This window comes from Bombina bombina, chromosome 8 (assembly GCF_027579735.1).
Source record: "Bombina bombina isolate aBomBom1 chromosome 8, aBomBom1.pri, whole genome shotgun sequence".
NCBI lineage: Eukaryota > Metazoa > Chordata > Amphibia > Anura > Bombinatoridae > Bombina > Bombina bombina.
The window spans coordinates 172,881,414-172,906,163 of record NC_069506.1 but is presented as its reverse complement, the minus strand read 5'-3'; the positions used below and the strand labels follow the sequence as shown (position 1 = coordinate 172,906,163).

The 24,750-nt window shown below is 37.5% G+C and overlaps 1 protein-coding gene across 1 annotated transcript in view; it reads right to left on the bottom strand.

The window, feature by feature from the left end:
• The window catches only part of TNNT1 (troponin T1, slow skeletal type), a 106,371-nt gene that overhangs the window by 41,242 nt on the left and 40,379 nt on the right, over positions 1-24,750 (bottom strand). The window contains exons 7-8 of the mRNA XM_053691043.1: positions 21,893-21,953; positions 12,344-12,460 (exon numbers count right to left, since the gene is read on the bottom strand). Of these exons, the coding sequence (XP_053547018.1) occupies positions 12,344-12,460; positions 21,893-21,953 (178 nt within the window). The remainder of the gene's footprint in view (positions 1-12,343; positions 12,461-21,892; positions 21,954-24,750) is intronic.

Sequence of the window (24,750 nt, the reverse complement as noted above, 5' to 3'; positions counted from 1 at the left end):
GGTGTTCACACTTATGCATCCATATTATTTTAGTTTTTTACTTCCATCCTCCTAAAAGATTTCAGTTTGTTTTTCAATTGAGTTTATAGGTCACATTAAAGGTGGACAAAGTTCTAAAATTATTTATCTTTGTCTCATTTTTTTACATTACAGAAACCTGACATTTTAACAGGGGTGTTATATATATATATATATATATATATATATATATATATATATATATATATATAAAAATTTATATATACACATAAATATATATCATTTAAAAAGATATATATCATATAACACACAAACTGCATACAAATAAATCATTACTTACGCATTACTGCCTGTTAAAATTCTCCATGTTCTTTTTGCATATTTTAATTAAGTCATGCACACAGCCCTTGCCTGAGGGTGTAACACAGAATTAGAACTGAGGATGATGAGTGAAACCATCTGTAAGTGATACTAAAATTATACTTTAAAGATATCCTTTGCTGAATATTGATTATATTAACATATTTTAATTGTGTTACATGTAAAATAATAACATGATTCATATCTGTGTGTATATATATATAATTTTCTTTTCTTTTTTTAAATATATCTAACGCAAGAATGTCAGGATCTAATCTGCATGTATTTTTTGTATTATTAACCCTAACTATGGCCTCATTCACAATCTACCCAATATCGGCTCTCGATATTGAGGTTTAAGCCACTATTGTCAATCGGCTAGATTATGAGTTTTGCGTTATATGGGGTGCGGTAGGTACTAACTTGCACGTTATTGTAACCGCTCACTTACCTACAGCGCTGGTATTACAGGTTTTCATATATCCGGTGTTAACAGGCAAGAAGTGAGCATAGAGCAAAATTGAGCTCCATACCGCACTCCAATACCAGCGCTGCTTAAGTCAGCGGTGAGCTGGTTATACGTGCTCGTGCACGATTTCCCCATAGACATCAATGGGGAGAACCGGCTGAAAAAAAGTCTAACACCTGCAATAAAGCAGCGTAAAGCTCCGTAACGCAGCCCCATTGATTCCTATGGGGAAACAAATTTTATGTTTACACCTAACACCCTAACATGAACCCCGAGTCTAAACACCCCTAATCTTACACTTATTAACCCCTAATCTGCTGCCCCCAACATCGCTGACACCTACATTAATATTTATTAACCCCTAATCTGCCGCTCCGGACATCGCCACCACTATAATAAACATATTAACCCCTAAACCACCGCACTTCCGCCTCACAAACACTAGTTAAATATTATTAACCCCTAATCTGCTGTCCCTAACATCGCCGCAACCTACATTACAGTTATTAACCCCTAATCTGCCGCCCCCAACGTTGCCGCCACTATACTAAAGTTATTAACCCCTAAACCTAAGTCTAACCCTAACCCTAACACCCCCTAACTTAAATATAATTAAAATAAATCTAAATAAAACCTACTACCATTACCTAAATAATTCCTATTTAAAACTAAATACTTACCTATAAAATAAATTCTAAAATAGCTACAATATAACTAATAGTTACATTGTATCTAGCTTAGGGTTTATTTTTATTTTACAGGCAAGTTTGTATTTATTTTAACTAGGTAGAATAGTTACTAAATAGTTATTAACTATTTACTAACTACCTAGCTAAAATAAATACAAATTTACCTGTAAAATAAAACCTAACCTGAGTTACACTAACACCTAACCTTACACTACAATTAAATAAATTACCTAAATTAAATACAATTAACTAAATTACAAAAACAAACAAACACTAAATTACATAAAATAAAAAAAGAAATGATCAGATATGAAAACCAATTACACCTAATCTAATAGCCCTATCAAAATAAAAAAAGCCCCCCCAAGATAAAAAAAAACCCTAGCCTAAACTAAACTACCAATAGCCCTTAAAAGGGCCTTTTGCAGGGCATTGCCCCAAAGAAATCAGCTCTTTTACCTGTAAGAAAAAATACAAACAACCGCGCCAGATGTCTTGAAGATGGACCCGCTCTGTGCCAGATGGATGAAGATAGAAGATGCCGTCTTGATGAAGACTTCTGCCCATTTTTTTTTAAGGGATTGGACCAGCCAATAGGATTGAAGCTCAATCCTACTGGCTGATTGCATCAGCCAATAGGATTTTTTCACCTTTAATTACGATTGTCTGATAGAATTCTATCAGCCAATCGGCATTCAAGAGATGCCATCTTGGATAACGTCACTTAAAGAAACATTCATTCGAGAAGAAGACTTCGTTTGAAGAGCATGTTCCGCGCCGGATGTCTTGAAGATGGACCTGCTCCACACCGGATGGATGAAGATAGAAGATGCCGTCTGGATGAAGACTTCTGCCCATCTGTAGGACTACTTCTGCTGGCTTGGATGAAGACCTCTTGGATAACGTCACTTAAAGAAACATTCATTCGAGAAGAAGACTTCGTTTGAAGAGCATGCTCCGCGCCGGATGTCTTGAAGATGGACCTGCTCCACACCGGATGGATGAAGATAGAAGATGCCGTCTGGATGAAGACTTCTGCCCATCTGTAGGACTACTTCTGCTGGCTTGGATGAAGACCTCTCCCAGCTTCATTGAGGACTTCTTGCCGCTTCGCTGAGGACGTCTCCCGGCTTCGTTGAGGATGGATGTCCGGTCTTCAAAACTGTAAGTGGATCTTCGGGGGTTAGTGTTAGGTTTTTTTAAGGGTTTATTGGTTGGGTTTTAGTTTTAAATTAGGGCTTTTGGGCAATAGAAAAATAGCTAAATGCTCTTTTAAAGGGCAATGCCCATCCAAATGCCCTTTTCAGGGCAATGGGGAGCTTAGGTTTTTTTAGTTAGGATTTTATTTGGGGGGGGTTGTGTGGGTGGTGGGTTTTACTGTTGGGGGATTGTTTGTATTTTTTTTTTACAGGTAAAAGAGCTGATTTCTTTGGGTCAATGCCCCGCAAAAGGCCTTTTTAAGGGCTATTGGTAGTTTAGTTTAGGCTAGGTTTTTTTTTATTTTGGGGGGACTTTTTTTATTTTGATAGGGCTATTAGATTAGGTGTAATTAGTTTAAATATCTGATAATGTCTTTTTTATTTTGTGTAATTTAGTGTTTTGTTTTTTTGTAATTTAGGTAATTGTATTTAATTTAGGTAATTTATTTAATTGTAGTGTAAGGTTAGGTGTTAGTGTAACTCAGGTTAGGTTTTATTTTACAGGTAAATTTGAATTTATTTTAGCTAGGTAGTTAGTAAATAGTTAATAACTATTTACTAACTAGTCTACCTAGTTAAAATAAATACAAAACTTGCCTGTAAAATAAAAATAAACCCTAAGCTAGATACAATGTAACTATTAGTTATATTGTAGCTAGCGTAGGGTTTATTTTATAGGTAAGTATTTAGTTTTAAATAGGAATAATTTAGGTAATGATAGTAATTTTTATTTAGATTTATTTTAATTATATTTAAGTTAGTGGGTGTTAGGGTTAGGGTTAGGGTTAGACTTAGGTTTAGGGGTTAATAAATTTAGTATAGTGGCGGCGACATTAGGGGCGGCAGATTAGGGGTTAATAACTAATGTAGGTTGCGGCGATGTTAGGGACAGCAGATTAGGGGTTAATAATATTTAACTAGTGTTTGCGATGCAGTAGTGCGGCGGTTTAGGGGTTAATATGTTTATTATAGTGGCGGCGATGTCGGGAGGGGCAGATTAGGGGTTAATAATTTTATTTTAGTGTTTGCGATGCGGGAGGGCCTCGGTTTAGGGGTTAATAGGTAGTTTTTGGGTGTTAGTATACTTTTTAACACTTTACTTATGAGTTTTATGCTACAGCTTTGTAGTGTAAAACTCATAACTACTGACTTTAGAATGCGTTACGAATCTTGCGGGATTGGCTGTACCGCTCACTTTTTGGCCTCCCAGAAAAAGCTTGTAATACCGGCACCATGGAAGTCCCATTGAAAAAAGACTTTATGCAAATTGCGTAAGTTAATTTGCGATACGGCCAAAAAAGTGTGCGGTGCCCCTAAACCTTCAAGGCTGGTAATACCAGCGGTAGTGAAAAAGCAGCGTTATGAGCTGCTTTTTTACTCATACCGCAAGACTTGTAATCTAGCCGAATGTGTTTTACAAGTAATCCCAATCCCAATGGCTTTTACTGGTAAATGGTTTTCGCTACAATATACTTTTCCATAGAAAACAAGTTTTTTTAAAAGGGATATTAAAAAACCCACATTTTTTTAATTTAATGATTCAGATAGAGCATGCAATTTAAGTAACTTTATAATTTACTCCTATTATAAATTTTTCTTCGTTCTCTTGGTATATTTATTTGAAAAGCAGGAATGTAAGCTTAGGAGCTGGCCCATTTTCGTTCAGCACCCTGAGTAGCGCTTGCTGATAGGTGGCTAAATGTAGCCAAAAATCAGCAAGCGCTACCCAGGTGATGAACCAAAAATGGGCTGGCTCCTAACCTTAGAGTTCTGCTTTTTCAAATATAGCTAGAAAAAGAGCAAAGAAAAATTGATAATAGGAGTAAATTAGAAAGTGGCTTAAAATTGCATGCTCTACCTGAATCATGAAAGAAAAAGAAAAAATGGGTTTAGTATCCCCTTTGACTGCTAAGACATTTCCCACCTGTGTGCTAAGCTGGTTTTGAGCTTTTTGTTGCAGTTCACATTTAAACACTTTTAGAAGTAAAGTTTGTGCAAATAAACTATACAAACTATATATTCTTTTTTTCAGCAGACCCAGCAGATTCAAAAGCATGTAAAATGTGAAAAAAGTATATTTTGTTACTCCTGACTCAATAAATAATAGTATGTAATTTTATTTTTCTAATCTCTATCATCAAAAGATGTGTGGATAAATATTTGTCGGTAACCTGTCTGAAATAAGCAGAAATTAAGAACATTTCACTGTTTTTTTCCACTGTTTTATTGCAGGCATGTCAATTTGATAAATTATCAAAAACAGCATTTTAGAATTTTTATTTACTGTACTGTTTTCAGCAATTAAACAGTTCTAGACATCTGAGAAATTAAAATGGTACACAAAGCGTACATTTGCAGAAAGTTATTCTAGTATTTCTAGCATGAATTTGGGGTGCGCAGCAATTAATGGAATAAGATGCATTACTTTAAAAAAAAATTCTAAGCAAAGAGCCATATTCCATTTATTATTACATTGACTATTTTTGTGCTAGCAAAAAATATAGCCCCTCATCTGATGCGAGGGGTGTTTATTTCCAAAAATGTGTACTTTATTTAATTTATCTTAGTTTCCCAGGTTTCTACAGCTGTCTGATTCATAACCCATAAAAGTTGAAAGGTTATTTTATTTAGACGATTTCAAGATATCCATGTCGGCAGTTAAACAGTTCTAGCCACTTGGAAAACTAAAATATGGTACACAAAGCACACATTTGTAGAAAGTACATCCTTTGGCGCATCAAATGAGGGGCTACATGTTTCTCTAGCACATAATTGAGGTGCGCAAAAATTAATGGAATATGGTGCTTTGCATAAAAAATATTTTATTTTTTAGCAAAGAGCCTTATTCTACTTATTATTACATTGTCTATTTTTGTGCTAGCAATACATGTACCCCCTTCATTTGATGCGCCAAAGGGTTTACTTTCCAAAAATGTGTACTTTATTTAATGTATCTTAATTTCCCAGGTGGCTACAGCTGTCTGATTGCAGACATAAACCGGTAAAGTTGAAAGATTTTTTTATTTTATTTATTGATTATTTTTATTTATTTCTCTTTACAAAATAAATAGATATTTTTAAAGTAATTGTCGCTAGAAAATATTTAATTTTCATTGCAAAAAAATAAGCTTTTTTTGCAAAAAAATACAAAAGTTTTGAAAGATGGAGAGAGCTGCGTAAAGAGGGTGTTTTACTCATCTTCCACGCACGCTTAAAGACTGATTATAAATATATTATTTATTTTTTATTTTTAAATAGCATTCCTCTACCATTTATTAATTTGTAACCACATTATCCAGGTGATCATGGGATTAGAAATATAATATTGGTCCGTATTGTAAAAGGGAATGCTACATTTCTCAGCTAGGTGATCACTGCGGTAACACGGTGATCATTTAGCTATAATACTTAAACCAATATTTATTTTTCAAAAACAAACAAGTTTATTTTTAGAACATGTATTTTTGTTTTCACTTTTTTTAATATTTTTTTTTTTAACTTTTTTATTTTTTACTCTACCCCCATGACCATTTATATAATTGGAAAGGAATCTAAGCAGCATGCCCCCATCTACTTATAACTGACAATTGTTTTAAATAAAGTTGCGCAGTGACATCATCGCGTCATTGTGCGTGACCAGAGGTGCAACTAGAAACCACAGGGCCCAGGTGCAAGAATCTAAGAAGGGCCCCCCCACCACCCCTCCCCCTCCAAAAAAAGGTGAATTTAATACATTTTTTTTTTTTTACATTTAACACAGAACAAAATGTGAATCAGATTACATGTCTGCAAAAGGAGGTACCCTGTCCCCACAGTCTGTGAGATGGTCTGACCCCCTATTACTGTATATATATATATATATATATATATATATATATAGTGACACTATTTAACCCCCCAGTACTGTATATAGTAAGTTAGTGACACAGTCTGTAATCTGCCGGTGAGATTGCTGGCCTGACCCTACCCGCCCAGTACTTTATAAAGTGACCACAGTAGTCAGTGACATGGTCCACCCCCCCCATACTGTATATAGTGGTACTGTATAGTGACACTGTTTACACCCTGCCCCCCCCATGCTGTAGTAACAAGGTCTGTAATTTGCTGGTTCCACAAACATACACAAACACACATACATGCATAAATACACACACAGTCACATACATACACACACACCATACACACACACACATAAACACCAATGGGTAAAACAGAAACACTAACCCTTGTAGTCATGTCACACTCACATTATATCAGTGCAGGCAGTGGTAGGTTAAAGGGACATAATACTCATATGCTAAATCACTTGAAACTGATGCAGTATAACTGTAAAAAGCTGACAGGAAAATATCACCTGAGCATCTCTATGTAAAAAAGGAAGATATTTTACCTCACAATATCCTCAGCTCAGCAGAGCAAGTTCTGTGTAAAAAGTTATACTTCACCTGCTCCCAGCTGCAGGTAAAAAAAAATAAAAAAATGAAGAAATGAACAGCAGCCAATCAGCATCAGCAGTGCTGAGGTCATGAACTCTTACTGTGATCTCATGAGATTTGACTTAACTCTCATGAGATTTCATAGTAAGCTTCCTTTACCTGATTGGTGAAATAATATGAGAGTTCACAAGGCTCATCCCCTAAGATGTCCCAGGACAGACACACTAAAATGCTGCTTAGAAATCCTTTACAATGGGAGGTGGCTACTGAGGAACTTTTGAGGTAAAATATCTTTCTTTTTTACATAGAGATGTTCAGGTGATATTTTCTAGTCAGCTTTTTACAGTTATACTGCATCACTTTCAAGTGTTTAAACATTTGGGTATTATGGCCCTTTAACGTTTTTTATTTAAAAAAAAAAAATTATAATTTTTTTTTTTTTAAAGCTGGGCCCCCACCATCAGGGGCCCAGTTGCACCTGCGACCTCTGGACCCCCTGTAGTTTCGCCCCTGTGCGTGATGTCACTGAGCAAAACGTGAAACCCTGATGATGCCTGTCACTATACAGGCCAGATTGCCGGGTGAAAGTGGGTGGAGGTCCCCAGAACTCCACGAAGGTGGTGGAGTGCTAGTGACTGCTCTCAGCTGTTGTTAGCACCCGAGAGGGAAACTTTACGACGACTCAGAGCCGTCGTTAGCACTCAAGGGGGTTAAGATTCCATATCCTCCTGCCCCCCTTTCTATATCATGTAGCAGTAACAGTAAAAAAGTTTTTTTGTTTTTTTTATTATTGTTTATGTTTAGTGATGTCGCGAACCTAAAATATTGCGTTTGCGAACCGCGGACGCGAACTTCCACAACTGTTCGCGAACGGGTGAACCGGGCGAACCGCCATAGACTTCAATAGGCAGGCGAATTTTAAAACCCACAGGGACTCTTTCTGGCCACAATAGTGATGGAAAAGTTGTTTCAAGGGTACTAACACCTGGACTGTGGCATGCCGGAGGGGGATCCATGGCAAAACTCCCATGGAAAATTACATAGTTGATGCAGAATCTGGTTTTAATCCATAAAGGGCATAACTCACCTAACATTCCTAAATTGTTTGGAATAACATGCTTTAAAACATCAGGTATGTACACTACTGTTACACCAGATATGAGTTGCACTGGGGTGACACTGTGCCCTGGCAGGCAGGCACTGAAACGCACACGTGTGAAGGAAACTGACTGCTATTATTTAACACAGTCAAAAAAGTTTTTTTTTTTTTTTTTAAATCTACACTACTGTTACACCAGATATGAGTTGCACTGGGGTGACACTGTGCCTTGGCAGGCAGGCACTTAAACGCACACGTGTGAAGGAAACTGACTGCTATTATTTAACACAGTCAAAAAAGTGTTGTTTTTTTTAAATCTAATCTACTGTTACACCAGATATGAGTTGCACTGGGGTGACACTGTGCCCTGGCAGGCAGGCACTTAAACGCACACGTGTGAAGGAAACTGACAGCTATTATTTAACACAGTCAAACAAGTGTTGTTTTTTTTTTAAATCTACACTACTATTACACCAGATATGAGTTGCACTGGGGTGACACTGTGCCCTGGCAGGCAGGCACTTAAACGCACATGTGTGAAGGAAACTGACTGCTATTATTTAACACAGTCAAAAAAGTGTTGTTTTTTTAAATCTACACTACTGTTACACCAGATATGAATGGTGGCACTGGGCAAGTGGGCACAGTATACGCTGTGAACCTGACACACACGCTGGCAGGCAGGCAACTGCAATTAGATTACACGGGAAAAAAAAAAAAGAGATCAGATGAGTCCTTCAGGACTGTAGTGGACACTGAATACACTAGCCTAGCTATAGATTTCCCTACTAAATCAGCAGCAACTACACTGTCCCTCCTCTCACTAACAATGCAGCTTCCGAATGAATCTAAAATGGATGCTGTCCAGGAGGTAGGAGGGTCTGGGAGGGAGGGTCTGCTGCTGATTGGCTGAAATATGCCTGCTGACTGTGAGGTACAGGGTCAAAGTATTACTCAATGATGACGAATAGGGGGCGGATCGAACATCGCATATGTTCGCCCGCCGCGGCGAACGCGAACATGCTATGTTCGCCGGGAACTTTTCGCTGGCGAACAATTCGCGACATCACTATTTTCTCTTTTCCATGGCTACCACGCTCTGTCCACTGATAACATCACAATCTGGGCTGCATCTATGCATTCTGCTGAATAGCATTCACAGTCTGTTTAATCCAGTCTTTTGTAAATAGTGAAGCATTTAAATAAAGGGAGTGGACAGTCTACAATAGAATTTTTATTGTTTTGAAAGATAGATAATCCCTTTATTATCCATTCCCCAGTTTTGCATAACCAACACAGCTATATTAATACACTTTTTACCTCTGTGATTACCTTGTATCTGAGTATCTTCTGACAGCCCCCTGATCACATGAGTTTTAATTTATTATCTATTGACTTGCATTTAGTACTGTGTTGTGCTAAATCTTAAATAACTCCTTGGGCGTGAACACGTTATCTATATGGCCCACATGAACTAGCAGTCTCCTGTTGTGAAAAGCAAATACAAAAGCATGTGATAAGAGACTGTCTATAGTGGCATAGAAACAGGCATAAATTTAGAGGTTTAAATGTTATAAAGTATATTAATCTAACAATGTTGGTTGTGCAAAGCTGGGGAATGGGTAGTAAAGGCTTTATCTATCTTTTTAAACAATAACAATTTTAGTGCAGACTGTCCCTTTAATGCAGCCCAGATCGTGATGTCATCAGTGGTCAGAGCTTTGCAGCAATTTTAAAGTGAGCAGAAACAATAGTCATTTCAAAATAACTTTTTTACTGTTCTCGCTGCATGATATAAAAAAATGCAGGAGGCTATTTGCAACTTAATATAAAGTAAGACTTTAAGATAACTTAGATGTATACTTTCCCTTTAAGTTAAATGGCCAATAGGCAGCTCTAGGTTACAGTTTTTTGGATTGACCCCTTTGTACAGTGTTTTAAGGAAAATAATATTTGGCATGTTAAAATTAACCTCTTGTGTTCCTAAACCATAGTTATATAACAAAAACCATTTCAACAGTTGCACAAGAGTGAGTACACCCCTCACATTTTTGTTAATATTTTATTATATCTTTTCATGTGACAACACTGAAGAAATGACACTTTGGTACAATGTATTGTAGTCAGTGTACAGCCTGTATAACAGTGTAAATTTGCTGTCACCTCAAAATAACTCAACACACACCCCTAAGTGAAAATGTCCAAATTTGGCCCAATTAGCCATTTTCCCTCCCCGTTGTCATGTGACTTGTTAGTGTTACAAGGTCTCAGGTGTGAATGGGGGGCAGGTGCGTTACATTTGATATTATCGCTCTCACACTCTCTCATACTGGTCACTAAGTTCAACATGGCACCTCATGGCAATGAACTCTCTGAAAATCTGAAAAAAAAGAAGTGTTGCTCTACATAAAGATGGCCTAGGCTATAAGAAGATTGCCAAGACCCTGAAACAGAGCTGCAGCACGGTGGGCAAGACCATACAGCGGTTTCACAGGACAGGTTCCACTCAGAACAGGCATTGCCATGGTCGACCAAAGAAGTTGAGTGCACATGCTAAGCGTCATATCCAGAGGTTGTCTTTGGGAAATATGTATGTGTGCTGCCAGCATTGCTGCAGAGGTTTAAGTGGTGGGGGTCAGTCTGTCAGTGCTCAGACCATACGCTGCACACTGCATCAAATTGGTCTGCATGGCTGTCGTCCCAGAAGGAAGCCTCTTCTAAAGATGATGCACAAGAAAGCCTGCAAACAGTTTGCTGAAGACAAGCAGACTAAGGACATGGATTACTGGAACCATGTCCTGTGGTCCGATAAGACCAAGATAAACTTATTTGGTTCAGATGGTGTCAAGCTTATGTGGTGGCAACCAGGTGAGGTGTACAAAGACAAGTGTGTCTTGCCTACAGTCAAGCATAGTGGTGGGGGTATCATGGTCTGGGCCTGCATGAGTGCTGTCGTGACTGGGGAGCTACAGTTCATTGAGAGAACCATGAATGCCAACATGTACTGTGACATACTGAAGCAGAGAATGATCCCCTCCCTTCAGAGACTGGGCCGCAGGGCAGTAGTATTCCAACAGCCCCAAACACCCCTCCAAGACGACCACTGCCTTGCTAAAGAAGCTGAAGGTAAAGGTGATGTTGTCATGGAGAAGCGGAAGAGGACTCCAGTGGCAAACTGTGAAGCTCTGGTGAACTTCATGCCCAAGAGGGTTCAGGCAGTGCTGGAAAATAATGGTGGCCAAACAAAATATTGACACTTTGGGCCCAATTTGGACATTTCCACTTAGGGGTGTACTGACTTTTGTTGCCAATGGTTTAGACATTAATGGCTGTGTGTTGAGTTATTTTGAGGGGGCAGCAAATTTACACTGTTATACAGGCTGTACACTCACTACTTTACATTGTAGCAAAGTGTCATTTCTTCAGTGTTGTCACATGAAAAGATATAATAAAATATTTACAAAAATGTGAGGGGTGTACTTACTTTTGTGAGATACTGTAGATGGCTAATTTGTAATGATAATACTGTGGTGGTTTCACATTTTTTAATACTAGTTTATTGAGTTTTTCAGTTTTACAAAATGTTGGTCTATTACTAGAAGAACATTGTGAAAAATGAATATTTAGTTTTAAAAACAACAAAACAGCCACAAAATGCACCGTCTTCTATAATGAAATTAGAGCTTTCCAAACGCTATAAATGATGAAAACATGATTTTATGAGTTTTGCGCCATTGAAACAATGGAGTCACAACAATCGTGACAGTCTGAGTCTTTTAAGGATTAAACTATTATGGTCCTGTAATTCATTCTTTTGGTATAATTTGTTGAAAAGCATACCTAGGTCGGAGCAGCAATGCACTACTAGGAGCTAGCTTGTGATTTGTGGCTACACACATATGCTTCTGTTTTGTTATTGGCTCACCAGATGTGTAGATGTGTTCAGCTGAGTGCAGTAGTGCATTGAAAACAATAGTGCAAAACACAGATCATTTTCTTTTTAACATTTCATGCAAATAATGTTGTTTTTTTTACCATGTTCAGTTGATGCTATTTAATCGCAGGATAGAACATTTTATACACTGTATTATACAACCAACAAGCATACATACAATTCTGTCTTTTAAGCCAATTAACTCCTCTTCTTCCTTCTTGCGTTGTTCAAAGTGGACATCAATTAAAGTCTGGAGTTCAAGAAGATCCTTCTCCATACGTTTTCTGTGGATGTCCTAGAATTGTAAAAATATGATAAGAAATAAAGGCCTAGATTTAGAGTTTTGTCGGTAAAGACTGTTTTTTTCCCAACGCACCCTTCAAACAACGCTGGTATTTAAAGTTGTCTAAGGGGCTGCGTTAGGCTCAAAAAAGGGTGCGTTGAGCATAATTTATCTCCACTTCAACCCTCAATACCAGCGTTGCTTACAGTAGCGGTAAGCTGGGAAAACGTGCTCGTGCACGATATCCCCTAAGGAAACAATGGGGCAGTTTGGGCTGAAAAAAACCTAACACCTGCAAAAAAGCAGCGTTCAGCTCCTAACGCAGCCCCATTGTTTCCTATGGGGAAACACTCTCTAAGTCTGCACCTAACACCCTAACATGAACCCCGAGTCTAAACACCCCTAATCTTACACTTATTAACCCCTAATCTGCCACCCCCGCTATCGCTGACACCTGCATTATATTATTAACCCCTAATCTGCCGCTCCGGACACCGCCGCAACCTACATTATCCCTATGAACCCCTAATCTGCTGCCCCTAACACTGCCGACCCCTATATTATATTTATTAACCCCTAATCTGCCCCCCCCCCACGTCGTCGCAACCTACCTACACTTATTAACCCCTAATCTGCCGACCGGACCTCGCCGCCACTATAATAAATTTGTTAACCCCTAAACCGCTGCACTCCCGCCTCGCAAACACTAGGAAAAAAGTATTAACCCCTAATCTGCCCTCCCTAACATCGCCGCCACCTATCTACAATTATTAACCCCTAATCTGCCGCCCGCACCGTCACCACTACTATAGTAAAATTATTAACCCCTAAACCTAACTCTAACCCTAACCCTAACACCCCCCTAACATAAATATAATTTAAATGAAACTAAATAATATTCCTAAAATTAACTAAATTATTCCTATTTAAAACTAAATACTTACCTATAAAATAAACCCTAATATAGCTACAGTATAACTAATAATTACATTCTATCTATTTTAGGAGTTATATTTATTTTACAGGCAACTTTGTATTTATTTTAACTAGGTACAATAGCTATTAAATAGTTAATAACCATTTAATAGCTACCTAGTTAAAATAAGTACAAAATTACCTGAAAAATAAATCCTAACCTAAGTTACAAATACACCTAACACTACACTATCATTAAACTAATTAAATAAATTACCTACAATTAGCTAAACTAAAATACAATTAAATAAACTATTCTATAATACAAAAACCCCCACTAAATAACAAAAAATAAAAAAGAATTACAAGAAGTTTAAACTAATTACACCTAATCTAAGCCCCCTAATAAAATAAAAAAGCCCCCCAAAATAAAAAATTCACTACCCTATTCTAAACTACCAAAGTAATCAGCTCTTTTACCAGCCCTTAAAAGAGCTTTTTGCAGGGCATTGCCCCAAAGTAATCAGCTCTTTTACCTGAAAATAAAAATACAATACCCCCCCCAACATTACAACCCACATATCCCTACTCTAACCCACCCAAACCCCCCTTAAAAAAACAATCGCTATCCCCCTGAAGATCTCCCTACCTTGAGTCGTCTTCACCCAGCCGAGTCGTTTTTTTAAGGGGGTTTTGGTGGGTTAGAGTAGGGATATGTGGTTGGTGGGTTGTAATGTTGGGGGGGTATTGTATTTTTATTTTCAGGTAAAAGAGCTGATTACTTTGGGGCAATGCCCTGCAAAAAGCTCTTTTAAGGGCTGGTAAAAGAGCTGATTACTTTGGTAGTTTAGAATAGGGTAGGGCATTTTTTATTTTGGGGGGCTTTTTTATTTTATTAGGGGGCTTAGATTAGGTGTAATTAGTTTAAACTTCTTGTAATTCTTTTTTATTTTTTTGTAATTTAGTGCTTTTTTTTGTATTATAGAATAGTTTATTTAATTGTATTTTAGTTTAGCTAATTGTAGGTAATTTAGGCCTAGATTTAGAGTTCGGCGGTAGCCGTCAAAACCAGCGTTAGAGGCTCCTAACGCTGGTTTTGGCCGCCCGCTGGTATTTGGAGTCAGTGATTAAAGGGTCTAACGCTCACTTTTCAGCCGCGACTTTTCCATACCGCAGATCCCCCTACGCCATTTGCGTAGCCTATCTTTTCAATGGGATCTTCCTAACGCCGGTATTTAGAGTCGTTTCTGCAGTGAGCGTTAGAGCTCTAACGACAAGATTCCAGCCGCCTGAAAATAGCAGGAGTTAAGAGCTTTCTGGCTAACGCCGGTTTATAAAGCTCTTAACTACTGTACCCTAAAGTACACTAACACCCATAAACTACCTATGTACCCCTAAACCGAGGTCCCCCCACATCGCCGCCACTCGATTAAAATTTTTAACCCCTAATCTGCCGACCGCCACCTACGTTATACTTATGTACCCCTAATCTGCTGCCCCTAACACCGCCGACCCCTGTATTATATCTATTAACCCCTAACTTGCCCCCCACAACGTCGCCGCAAGCTACTTAAAATAATTAACCCCTAATCTTCTGACCGCAAATCGCCGCCACCTACGTTATCCCTATGTACCCCTAATCTGCTACCCCTAACATCGCCGACCCCTATGTTATATTTATTAACCCCTAATCTGCCCCCCTCAACGTCGCCGACACCTACCTACACTTATTAACCCCTAATCTGCCGAGCGGACCTGAGCGCTACTATAATAAAGTTATTAACCCCTAATCCGCCTCACTAACCCTATCATAAATAGTATTAACCCCTAATCTGCCCTCCCTAACATCGCCGACACCTACCTTCAATTATTAACCCCTAATCTGCCGACCGGAGCTCACCGCTATTCTAATAAATGTATTAACCCCTAAAGCTAAGTCTAACCCTAACACTAACACCCCCCTAAGTTAAATATAATTTTTATCTAACGAAATAAATTAACTCTTATTAAATAAATAATTCCTATTTAAAGCTAAATACTTACCTGTAAAATACATCCTAATATAGCTACAATATAAATTATAATTATATTATAGCTATTTTAGGATTAATATTTATTTTACAGGCAACTTTGTAATTATTTTAACCAGGTACAATAGCTATTAAATAGTTAAGAACTATTTAATAGTTACCTAGTTAAAATAATAACAAATTTACCTGTAAAATAAATCCTAACCTAAGATATAATTAAACCTAACACTACCCTATCAATAAAATAATTAAATAAACTACCTACAATTACCTACAATTAACCTAACACTACACTATCAATAAATTAATTAAACACAATTGCTACAAATAAATACAATTAAATAAACTATCTAAAGTACAAAAAATAAAAAAGAACTAAGTTACAGAAAATAATAAAATATTTACAAACATAAGAAAAATATTACAACAATTTTAAACTAATTACACCTACTCTAAGCCCCCTAATAAAATAACAAAGCCCCCCAAAATAAAAAATTCCCTACCCTATTCTAAAATACAAATATTACAAGCTCTTTTACCTTACCAGCCCTGAACAGGGCCCTTTGCGGGGCATGCCCCAAGAATTTCAGCTCTTTTGCCTGTAAAAAAAAACATACAATACCCCCCCCCCAACATTACAACCCACCACCCACATACCCCTAATCTAACCCAAACCCCCCTTAAATAAACCTAACACTAATCCCCTGAAGATCTTCCTACCTTGTCTTCACCATACCAGGTTCACCGATCCGTCCTGGCTCCAAGATCTTCATCCAACCCAAGCGGGGGTTGGCGATCCATAATCCGGTGCTCCAAAGTCTTCCTCCTATCCGGCAAGAAGAGGACATCCGGACCGGCAAACATCTTCTCCAAGCGGCATCTTCTATCTTCTTCCATCCGATGACGACCGGCTCCATCTTGAAGACCTCCAGCGCGGATCCATCCTCTTCTTCCGACGACTAGACGACGAATGACGGTTCCTTTAAGGGACGTCATCCAAGATGGCGTCCCTCGAATTCCGATTGGCTGATAGGATTCTATCAGCCAATCGGAATTAAGGTAGGAATTTTCTGATTGGCTGATGGAATCAGCCAATCAGAATATAGTTCAATCCGATTGGCTGATCCAATCAGCCAATCAGATTGAGCTCGCATTCTATTGGCTGTTCCGATCAGCCAATAGAATGCGAGCTCAATCTGATTGGCTGATTGGATCAGCCAATCGGATTGAACTATATTCTGATTGGCTGATTCCATCAGCCAATCAGAAAATTCCTACCTTAATTCCGATTGGCTGATAGAATCCTATCAGCCAATCGGAATTCGAGGGACGCCATCTTGGATGACGTCCCTTAAAGGAACCGTCATTCGTCGTCTAGTCGTCGGAAGAAGAGGATGGATCCGCGCTGGAGGTCTTCAAGATGGAGCCGGTCGTCATCGGATGGAAGAAGATAGAAGATGCCGCTTGGAGAAGATGTTTGCCGGTCCGGATGTCCTCTTCTTGCCGGATAGGAGGAAGACTTTGGAGCACCGGATTATGGATCGCCAACCCCCGCTTGGGTTGGATGAAGATCTTGGAGCCAGGACGGATCGGTGAACCTGGTATGGTGAAGACAAGGTAGGAAGATCTTCAGGGGATTAGTGTTAGGTTTATTTAAGGGGGGTTTGGGTTAGATTAGGGGTATGTGGGTGGTGGGTTGTAATGTTGGGGGGGGGGGTATTGTATGTTTTTTTTTACAGGCAAAAGAGCTGAAATTCTTGGGGCATGCCCCGCAAAGGGCCCTGTTCAGGGCTGGTAAGGTAAAAGAGCTTGTAATATTTGTATTTTAGAATAGGGTAGGGAATTTTTTATTTTGGGGGGCTTTGTTATTTTATTAGGGGGCTTAGAGTAGGTGTAATTAGTTTAAAATTGTTGTAATATTTTTCTTATGTTTGTAAATATTTTATTATTTTCTGTAACTTAGTTCTTTTTTATTTTTTGTACTTTAGATAGTTTATTTAATTGTATTTATTTGTAGCAATTGTGTTTAATTAATTTATTGATAGTGTAGTGTTAGGTTAATTGTAGGTAATTGTAGGTAGTTTATTTAATTATTTTATTGATAGGGTAGTGTTAGGTTTAATTATATCTTAGGTTAGGATTTATTTTACAGGTAAATTTGTTATTATTTTAACTAGGTAACTATTAAATAGTTCTTAACTATTTAATAGCTATTGTACCTGGTTAAAATAATTACAAAGTTGCCTGTAAAATAAATATTAATCCTAAAATAGCTATAATATAATTATAATTTATATTGTAGCTATATTAGGATTTATTTTACAGGTAAGTATTTAGCTTTAAATAGGAATCATTTATTTAATAAGAGTTAATTTATTTCGTTAGATAAAAATTATATTTAACTTAGGGGGGTGTTAGTGTTAGGGTTAGACTTAGCTTTAGGGGTTAATACATTTATTAGAATAGCGGTGAGCTCCGGTCGGCAGATTAGGGGTTAATAATTGAAGGTAGGTGTCGGCGATGTTAGGGAGGGCAGATTAGGGGTTAATACTATTTATGATAGGGTTAGTGAGGCGGATTAGGGGTTAATAACTTTATTATAGTAGCGCTCAGGTCCGCTCGGCAGATTAGGGGTTAATAAGTGTAGGCAGGTGTCGGCGACGTTGTGGGGGGCAGATTAGGGGTTAATAAATATAACATAGGGGTCGGCGATGTTAGGGCAGCAGATTAGGGGTACATAGGGATAACGTAGGTGGCGGCGGTTTACGGAGCGGCAGATTAGGGGTTAAAAGTGTAATGCAGGGGTCAGCGATAGCGGGGGCGGCAGATTAGGGGTTAATAAGTGTAAGGTTAGGGGTGTTTAGACTCGGGGTACATGTTAGAGTGTTAGGTGCAGACGTAGGAAGTGTTTCCCCATAGGAAACAATGGGGCTGCGTTAAGAGCTGAACGCTGCTTTTTTGCAGGTGTTAGGTTTTTTTTCAGCTCAAACTGCCCCATTGTTTCCTATGGGAGAATCGTGCACGAGCACGTTTTTGATGCCGGCCGCGTCCGTAAGCAACTCTGGTATCGAGAGTTGCATTTGCGGTAAATATGCTCTACGCTCCTTTTTTGGAGCCTAACGCAGCATTTGTTTGAACTCTCGATACCAGAGTTAAATTTATGGTGCGGCCAGAAAAAAACCCGCGGAGCGTTAACAGCCCTTTTACCGCCGAACTCCAAATCTAGGCCTTATTTAATTAGTTTAATGATAGTGTTAAGTGTATTTGTAACTTAGGTTAGGATTTATTTTACAGGTAATTTTGTACTTATTTTAACTAGGTAGCTATTAAATAGTTATTAACTATTTAATAGCTATTGTACCTAGTTAAAATAAATACAAAGTTGCCTGTAAAATAAATATAAATCCTAAAATAGCTACAATGTAATTATTAGTTATATTGTAGCTATATTAGGGTTTATTTTATAGGTAAGTATTTAGTTTTAAATAGGAATAATTTAGTTAATTTTAGGAATATTATTTAGTTTCATTTAAATTATATTTATGTTAGAGGGGTGTTAGGGTTAATGTTAGAGTTAGGTTTAGGGGTTAATAATTTTATTATAATAGCGGCGACGGTGTGGGTGGCAGATTAGGAGTTAATAATTGTAGGTAGGTGGCGGCGATGTTAGGGAGGGCAGATTAGGGGTTAATACTATTTATTCTAGTGTTTGCAAGGTGGGAGTGTGGCAGTTTAGGGGTTAATACATTTATTATAGTGGCGGCGAGGTCCGGACGGCGGAGTAGGGGTTAATTTTTTTTAAAATAGTGGCGGCGATGTGGGGGGCCTCGGTTTAGGGGTACATAGGTAGTTTATGGGTGTTAGTGTACGTTGTAGCACAGTAGTTAAGAGCTTTATATTCTGGCGTTAGCCCATAAAGCTCTTAACTACTGACTTTTTTTGGCGGTAGGAGTCTTGTCGGTAGAGGGTCTACCGCTCACTTCTCCCAAGACTCCAAATACTGGCGTTAGGCAGATCCCATTGAAAAGATAGGATACGCAATTGGCATAAGGGGATCTGCGGTAGCCTGGAGTCGCGTTAGGGAAGTGAGCGTTAGACCCTTTCCTGGCTGACTCTAAATACCAGCGGGCGGTAAAAAGCAGTGTTAGGACCCCTTAACGCTGCTTTTGACAGCTAACGCCAAATTCTAAATCTAGGTGAAAGTATTTTTCAGAGAAGGCTGCTATTGTGGTATTTTCTTTAAAGGGACACTAAACACTAAATACATTTCATGTACCTCACTCTAATTATGGGGGCTGCCATTTTGGGACCTAGGTTACACTGCAGGTATCTAATGGAGAGTTGCTGCACATGTGCAAACTCATCAGCACTGGAATGTAGTGAAAGACAAATTTCAACATGGTGGCACTCATGCCTAGAGGGAGGTGGAGAATAACCTCAATACTATGCTTATAAAATGTCATTAGTATTTAATATCCCTTTAATAAAAGGTTAATGAATTATTGAATTGATGTAAAAAAATTATTGTTATTTTATGACATTACAAACATTATTTAAAAACACAATTATGCATAAAGCAGTATAGTCAAAGCTTAGTATAATGTTCTAAAGATTAGAATGATCTCTCTTAAAGGGACAGTCTACTTGGTCAAAATGAGATAAGAGGCGGTTTTCAACAGTTTAGAAATCAGTTTGAGCCTACCTAGGTTTAGCTTTCAAAAAAGAATATCAAGAGAACAAAGCAAATTTGATGATAAAAGTAAATTGAAAAGTTGTTTAAAATTGCATGCCCTATCTGAATCATGAACGTTTAATTTTGACTAGACTGTCCCTTTAAACAAACTAAGTAATGTCTGCTTTGTGATTTTTTTCTCAAGCCATTGCTGTTTGTTACTATTCTTCATATAAATGAGCAATCTAAGCTGCTAATGATGTATGTTGCTTATGACTCACATAAATAACTCATAGTGATTTCTGTTCTAATACAATTTACAGGAACATTTTAGTTAGATAATAAACACTCTAATTTATTAGATCATGTTATTATAATTTGAATGTCCCTTAGTAATTACTTATTTATCTCTTGCAAAGAAGTAAAACTCATAGTTAAAGGAACAGTAAATCAAAATTAAATATTCATGATTTAAATAGAGCAATCTATTTTAAACAACTTTCTAATTTACTGCTATTATTTAATATGCTTCCTTCTCTGGATATCCTTAATTAGAAAACATACCTAGGTAGGCTCAGGAGCAACAATGCACTACTGGGAGCTAGCTGCTGATTGGTGGCCACCCATATATGCCTCTTGTCATTGGCTTATGTAATTTAATCATCTAGCTCCCAGTTGTGCATTGCTGTTCATCCAACAAATCATACCAAGCAAATTAAGCGAATGCAATAATAGAAGTAAATTGGAATGTCGTTTAAAAATTGTGTGATCTATCTGAATCATGGAAGAAACAATTCTGGTTTCATGTCCCTTTAAGCTTCCACGTCAATAGCTCTCCCAAGCTGATAATGAGCAGAAAATTGCCAGTGATTGGTGGCTACATGTGTATGCTGCTTCTGATAGGCTCACTGTACTTGTCCTGCTCAGGAGCAGAAATGCTATGGAACTCCTGATCAGGACTTTAGCTAGGAATTTAACCCCTTTGTAAGTACTTTAGCTTTTTAACACTTTCACACTTTTATGATGTATTCTACAGAGTAGCTGCTTAGAAATTAGTAAGACTGTTCACTTATTGTATTAAAGGGATAGTAAACACCTTGAGATTGCAATACAAAATGTGTAGTTTTGCACAGTGAAACAATTTTGCAGTATATTTTTTATTTATTGCGCCCTCATTTCATGTAATTTAATTCTAAAAATTAAGGGTTTTCTTAGTCTCATAAATGGAAATTCAAACTGCAGACTTCTCAAGGACAACCCTGCTACATATGTGTCTCTAACTGTCCTCAGCAAAGGTTATCAGATAATGAACTGTAAAACAATGCGTAATGACATCAGCCAGCCTTGTCTACTTCAGCAACAAGTGTGGATTGGCTCCTCACAGTAAGACAAGTGATGGGTGGAGTTAGGCTATTGAAAAACATTTGCAGCAAACAATGTGTTAATTTGCTATAAAATGTTTACACTTGGATGATGTCTTTACAAGGTATTTTGTATCCTTAGGGGACGATTTATCATTGTGCGGGCGGACATCGATAAATGCAGACAGCATACGCTGTCGGCATTTATCATTGCACAAGCATTTCTCGTGAAATGCTTGCACAATGCCGCCCCCTGCACATTCGCGGCCAATCGCTATCTGATCGGGATGATTGCTGTCTGCCACCTCAGAGGTGGCGGACGAGTTAAGGAGCAGCGGTCTTAAGACCGCTGCTTCTTAACTTCAGTTTCAGGGGAACCTTAAACTACGGGGGGGTAGATTGCAGCATCCGCTGCTTGATAAATCTATCCCATAATGTATAAAATTATTAATGCAACTATACTTACATCAAAATCGACCCTCTCACCCTCTGGAATTTTAGGAGGAGCAAGCTGCGGCATCATTGGTCTGGTAATTAACAAAGTTTGTTGATTGTTAGCCACAACATAGTAGTTTAAAACTGAGCAATACAATCTTAAAAATAGAAATGGTTGAGTAAAATGAATAGCCTAACAGCATTTGTATGTATCTAGACAAACAGAAGAATTATCTCGCCCCTCCCCCTCAAAAAAAAAGTAAAACATCACACAGCAAGGGATTCTGGGTTCAAGCATTTAAATTAAATTCACAAAGCTTTATTTTTTGTGTCTAAACCCATTTTAATGCCAGTGCAGTTCTGTAGGTGCCGATGCCCTGGACGGATATGCAGCACCAGAAAGAAACATTTGTGGTCACCCATTTAGAGCTCAAGGTGAATTATCTGGGTAATTCTCCTATGGGTTCTCCGCAGCTTGCCTTTAGAAAAACGCATCTTTGCGCTCAAATTTATAAAAATAAAAATATGTTGGTTTTTTTTGCGCTTCTTCTTGGGTGAGCTGAGGAGATTTATTTATTCAGTCGGATTAGTATTTGCGCCTTATTTATCAAAGAAAATAAGCAACTATTCGCCATGTAAGTGGTATATGAACCAATAGCAATATTTATACAGCCCCTAGTAGATTTGGTTATGCCCCATTTTGAAAAACAGTCATAGAAGGAAATACATCTGTTTTCATTATTTTGCAATTCTATTTTTTCTCTTCTTTTTATATATTATTTTTGAGCCCCAATAGATATTATTTTTGCGCTTTAATATATATTTATTTTTTTGTACTCCAATATATATTTTTTGTACTCCAATATAACTCCAATATATATTTTTTGTACTCCAATATACATTGTTATTGCGCTTCGTTATATATTATTTTTGCATGTTGTTGAGCCCTTAATTTTTCTAACATTGCTACTACAACTAACTGGTAGACAATAGATATCTAAAGCTATTCTACGCAGTAGTTATGGAGAACTTTAATGCACGCAATTGTAGGAGAATTGATAATCCACTATAGGAGAAAATAAATGATACATTTGTAACAAGTCAAAGTAATGAGATGTACTATAGGAAATACGACAAAAACAATCTGATTTAACCCTTTTTTGGCACACCTGTTGCCTAATGTTAGGCGCATTTATGAATGATAAATAGGGGCATTTATTTGTGTGCACATTTTTAGGCGCAAATATAGGAGAAAAGCAATATCTAAACTCATTTTAATGCCAGTGCAGTTCTGTAGGTGGCAATGCACTGGACAGTTATGCAGCATCAGAGAGAACCACTTGTGCCATTTAGTATGCAATAGAACTTCTCAGTAAGTGGCTGTTTCATACAGATGCTCAGATAACAGCGTATTACAGTAAGCAGTAATAATTTTTTATTAAAGGACAACCATTTCAGAGCTTCTCTATTTCAGGTCTGAAACAATACTTATCAATGTGAGGAAAGGATTAAAAGTCACAAAGTGATATAGAGCTATAATTACAGTTAAAGGGAAGGAGTGCTGTAAAATTGTAGGTGGGTTTGGAAGGGAAATATCATATATGCAGGAGATTTGAGACTATCCAGTGTAAAACAAACATAAAAAGAACTGATGGGAAATACACACTGTGGTGGTTCACACGTGACTGTAACTAAATTATGTAAGTTTGTACAAACATACTGTATACATTCAGGGGATATCAAATATGCAAATGTACAGAAAATATAAAATTTTAATTATTGTACCCTATCAGGATGCATGTATATATACTGGAAAATTCTAAGCACACAAAACAAAAAAAATCACACATAACTTCTGTAAAGATTAAATAGCACTTTATCTCTAGGAATTTTAATTTTGTGTTTTCATATGGAGTGGTCAGTCTGAGTAAATCATTACCCAGATTGAGTGCAAATTTTGATTTTATTGTGATTCTTAAAGTGATGGTAAACTTTCCCCTTTGTATAAACAAATCCAGAATGTTAACATTATTTTAGATGGCGTCTAATTTTTCAGTTGTAATGAAGATAAACTAGGAATCTCTTTTTAATTTAGAACTGAAATTTAAATACCCCAGCTGCCCACTTTAAAAGTAATTATTTTTTGTTAGCCAACGGTTTGAACTATTCTTCAATCAGCGCTCTAGATACAAAGATAAAATAGTGTGAGCCCCGTATAGCTAGAGCGCTGACTGGAGAACAATTAAAACCCATACCTCACAAAAAAAACACTTTTGAAGTCGGTGACTGGATCACGGGGTATTTAAATTTCAGTGCTACATTAAAAAGTAAGTTAAAGTGTATTTTTATTATAACAGAATTAAACTCCAAACAAAATATTGCTAACATTCCGGATCTGTTAGTACAAAGGGGGGAGTTTACCATTACTTTAAAAGAATTTCTGTGCAGGTTCACTTGTCTGTACAGTTTTTGATTGGTTTCTACAAGCATGTCTTGTCTTATGCACTATAAGTCGTTTTTCAGCACATTACAGTTTTACAAATCACTAAAATAGTGATTTTTAAATTCTTTAAAAAGTTTAATTTTTATGCAGATCTTCTGCAATTCAGTACTTAAATAGACGTGATAAATTATTGGAGCATGTCATTTTTGCACTGCTGATGTGGAACTCTTTGGGTTCGATTACAAGTGGCATGTTAATGTTTGTGTGTGTGCGATATTAGAATATCCTGACCAGTACTTGCAAATAAGAAGGCTGTACAGAGATTTATTGGTTTTGCAAAAAATAGACGTTTTATTAGGAATTTCTTTGAGGGGTTAATCCATCTCAAGTGGTCCAATTCATGGGAGCCGGTGACCAATGTTCATGCTTTAAGGCTTGTTAGACCA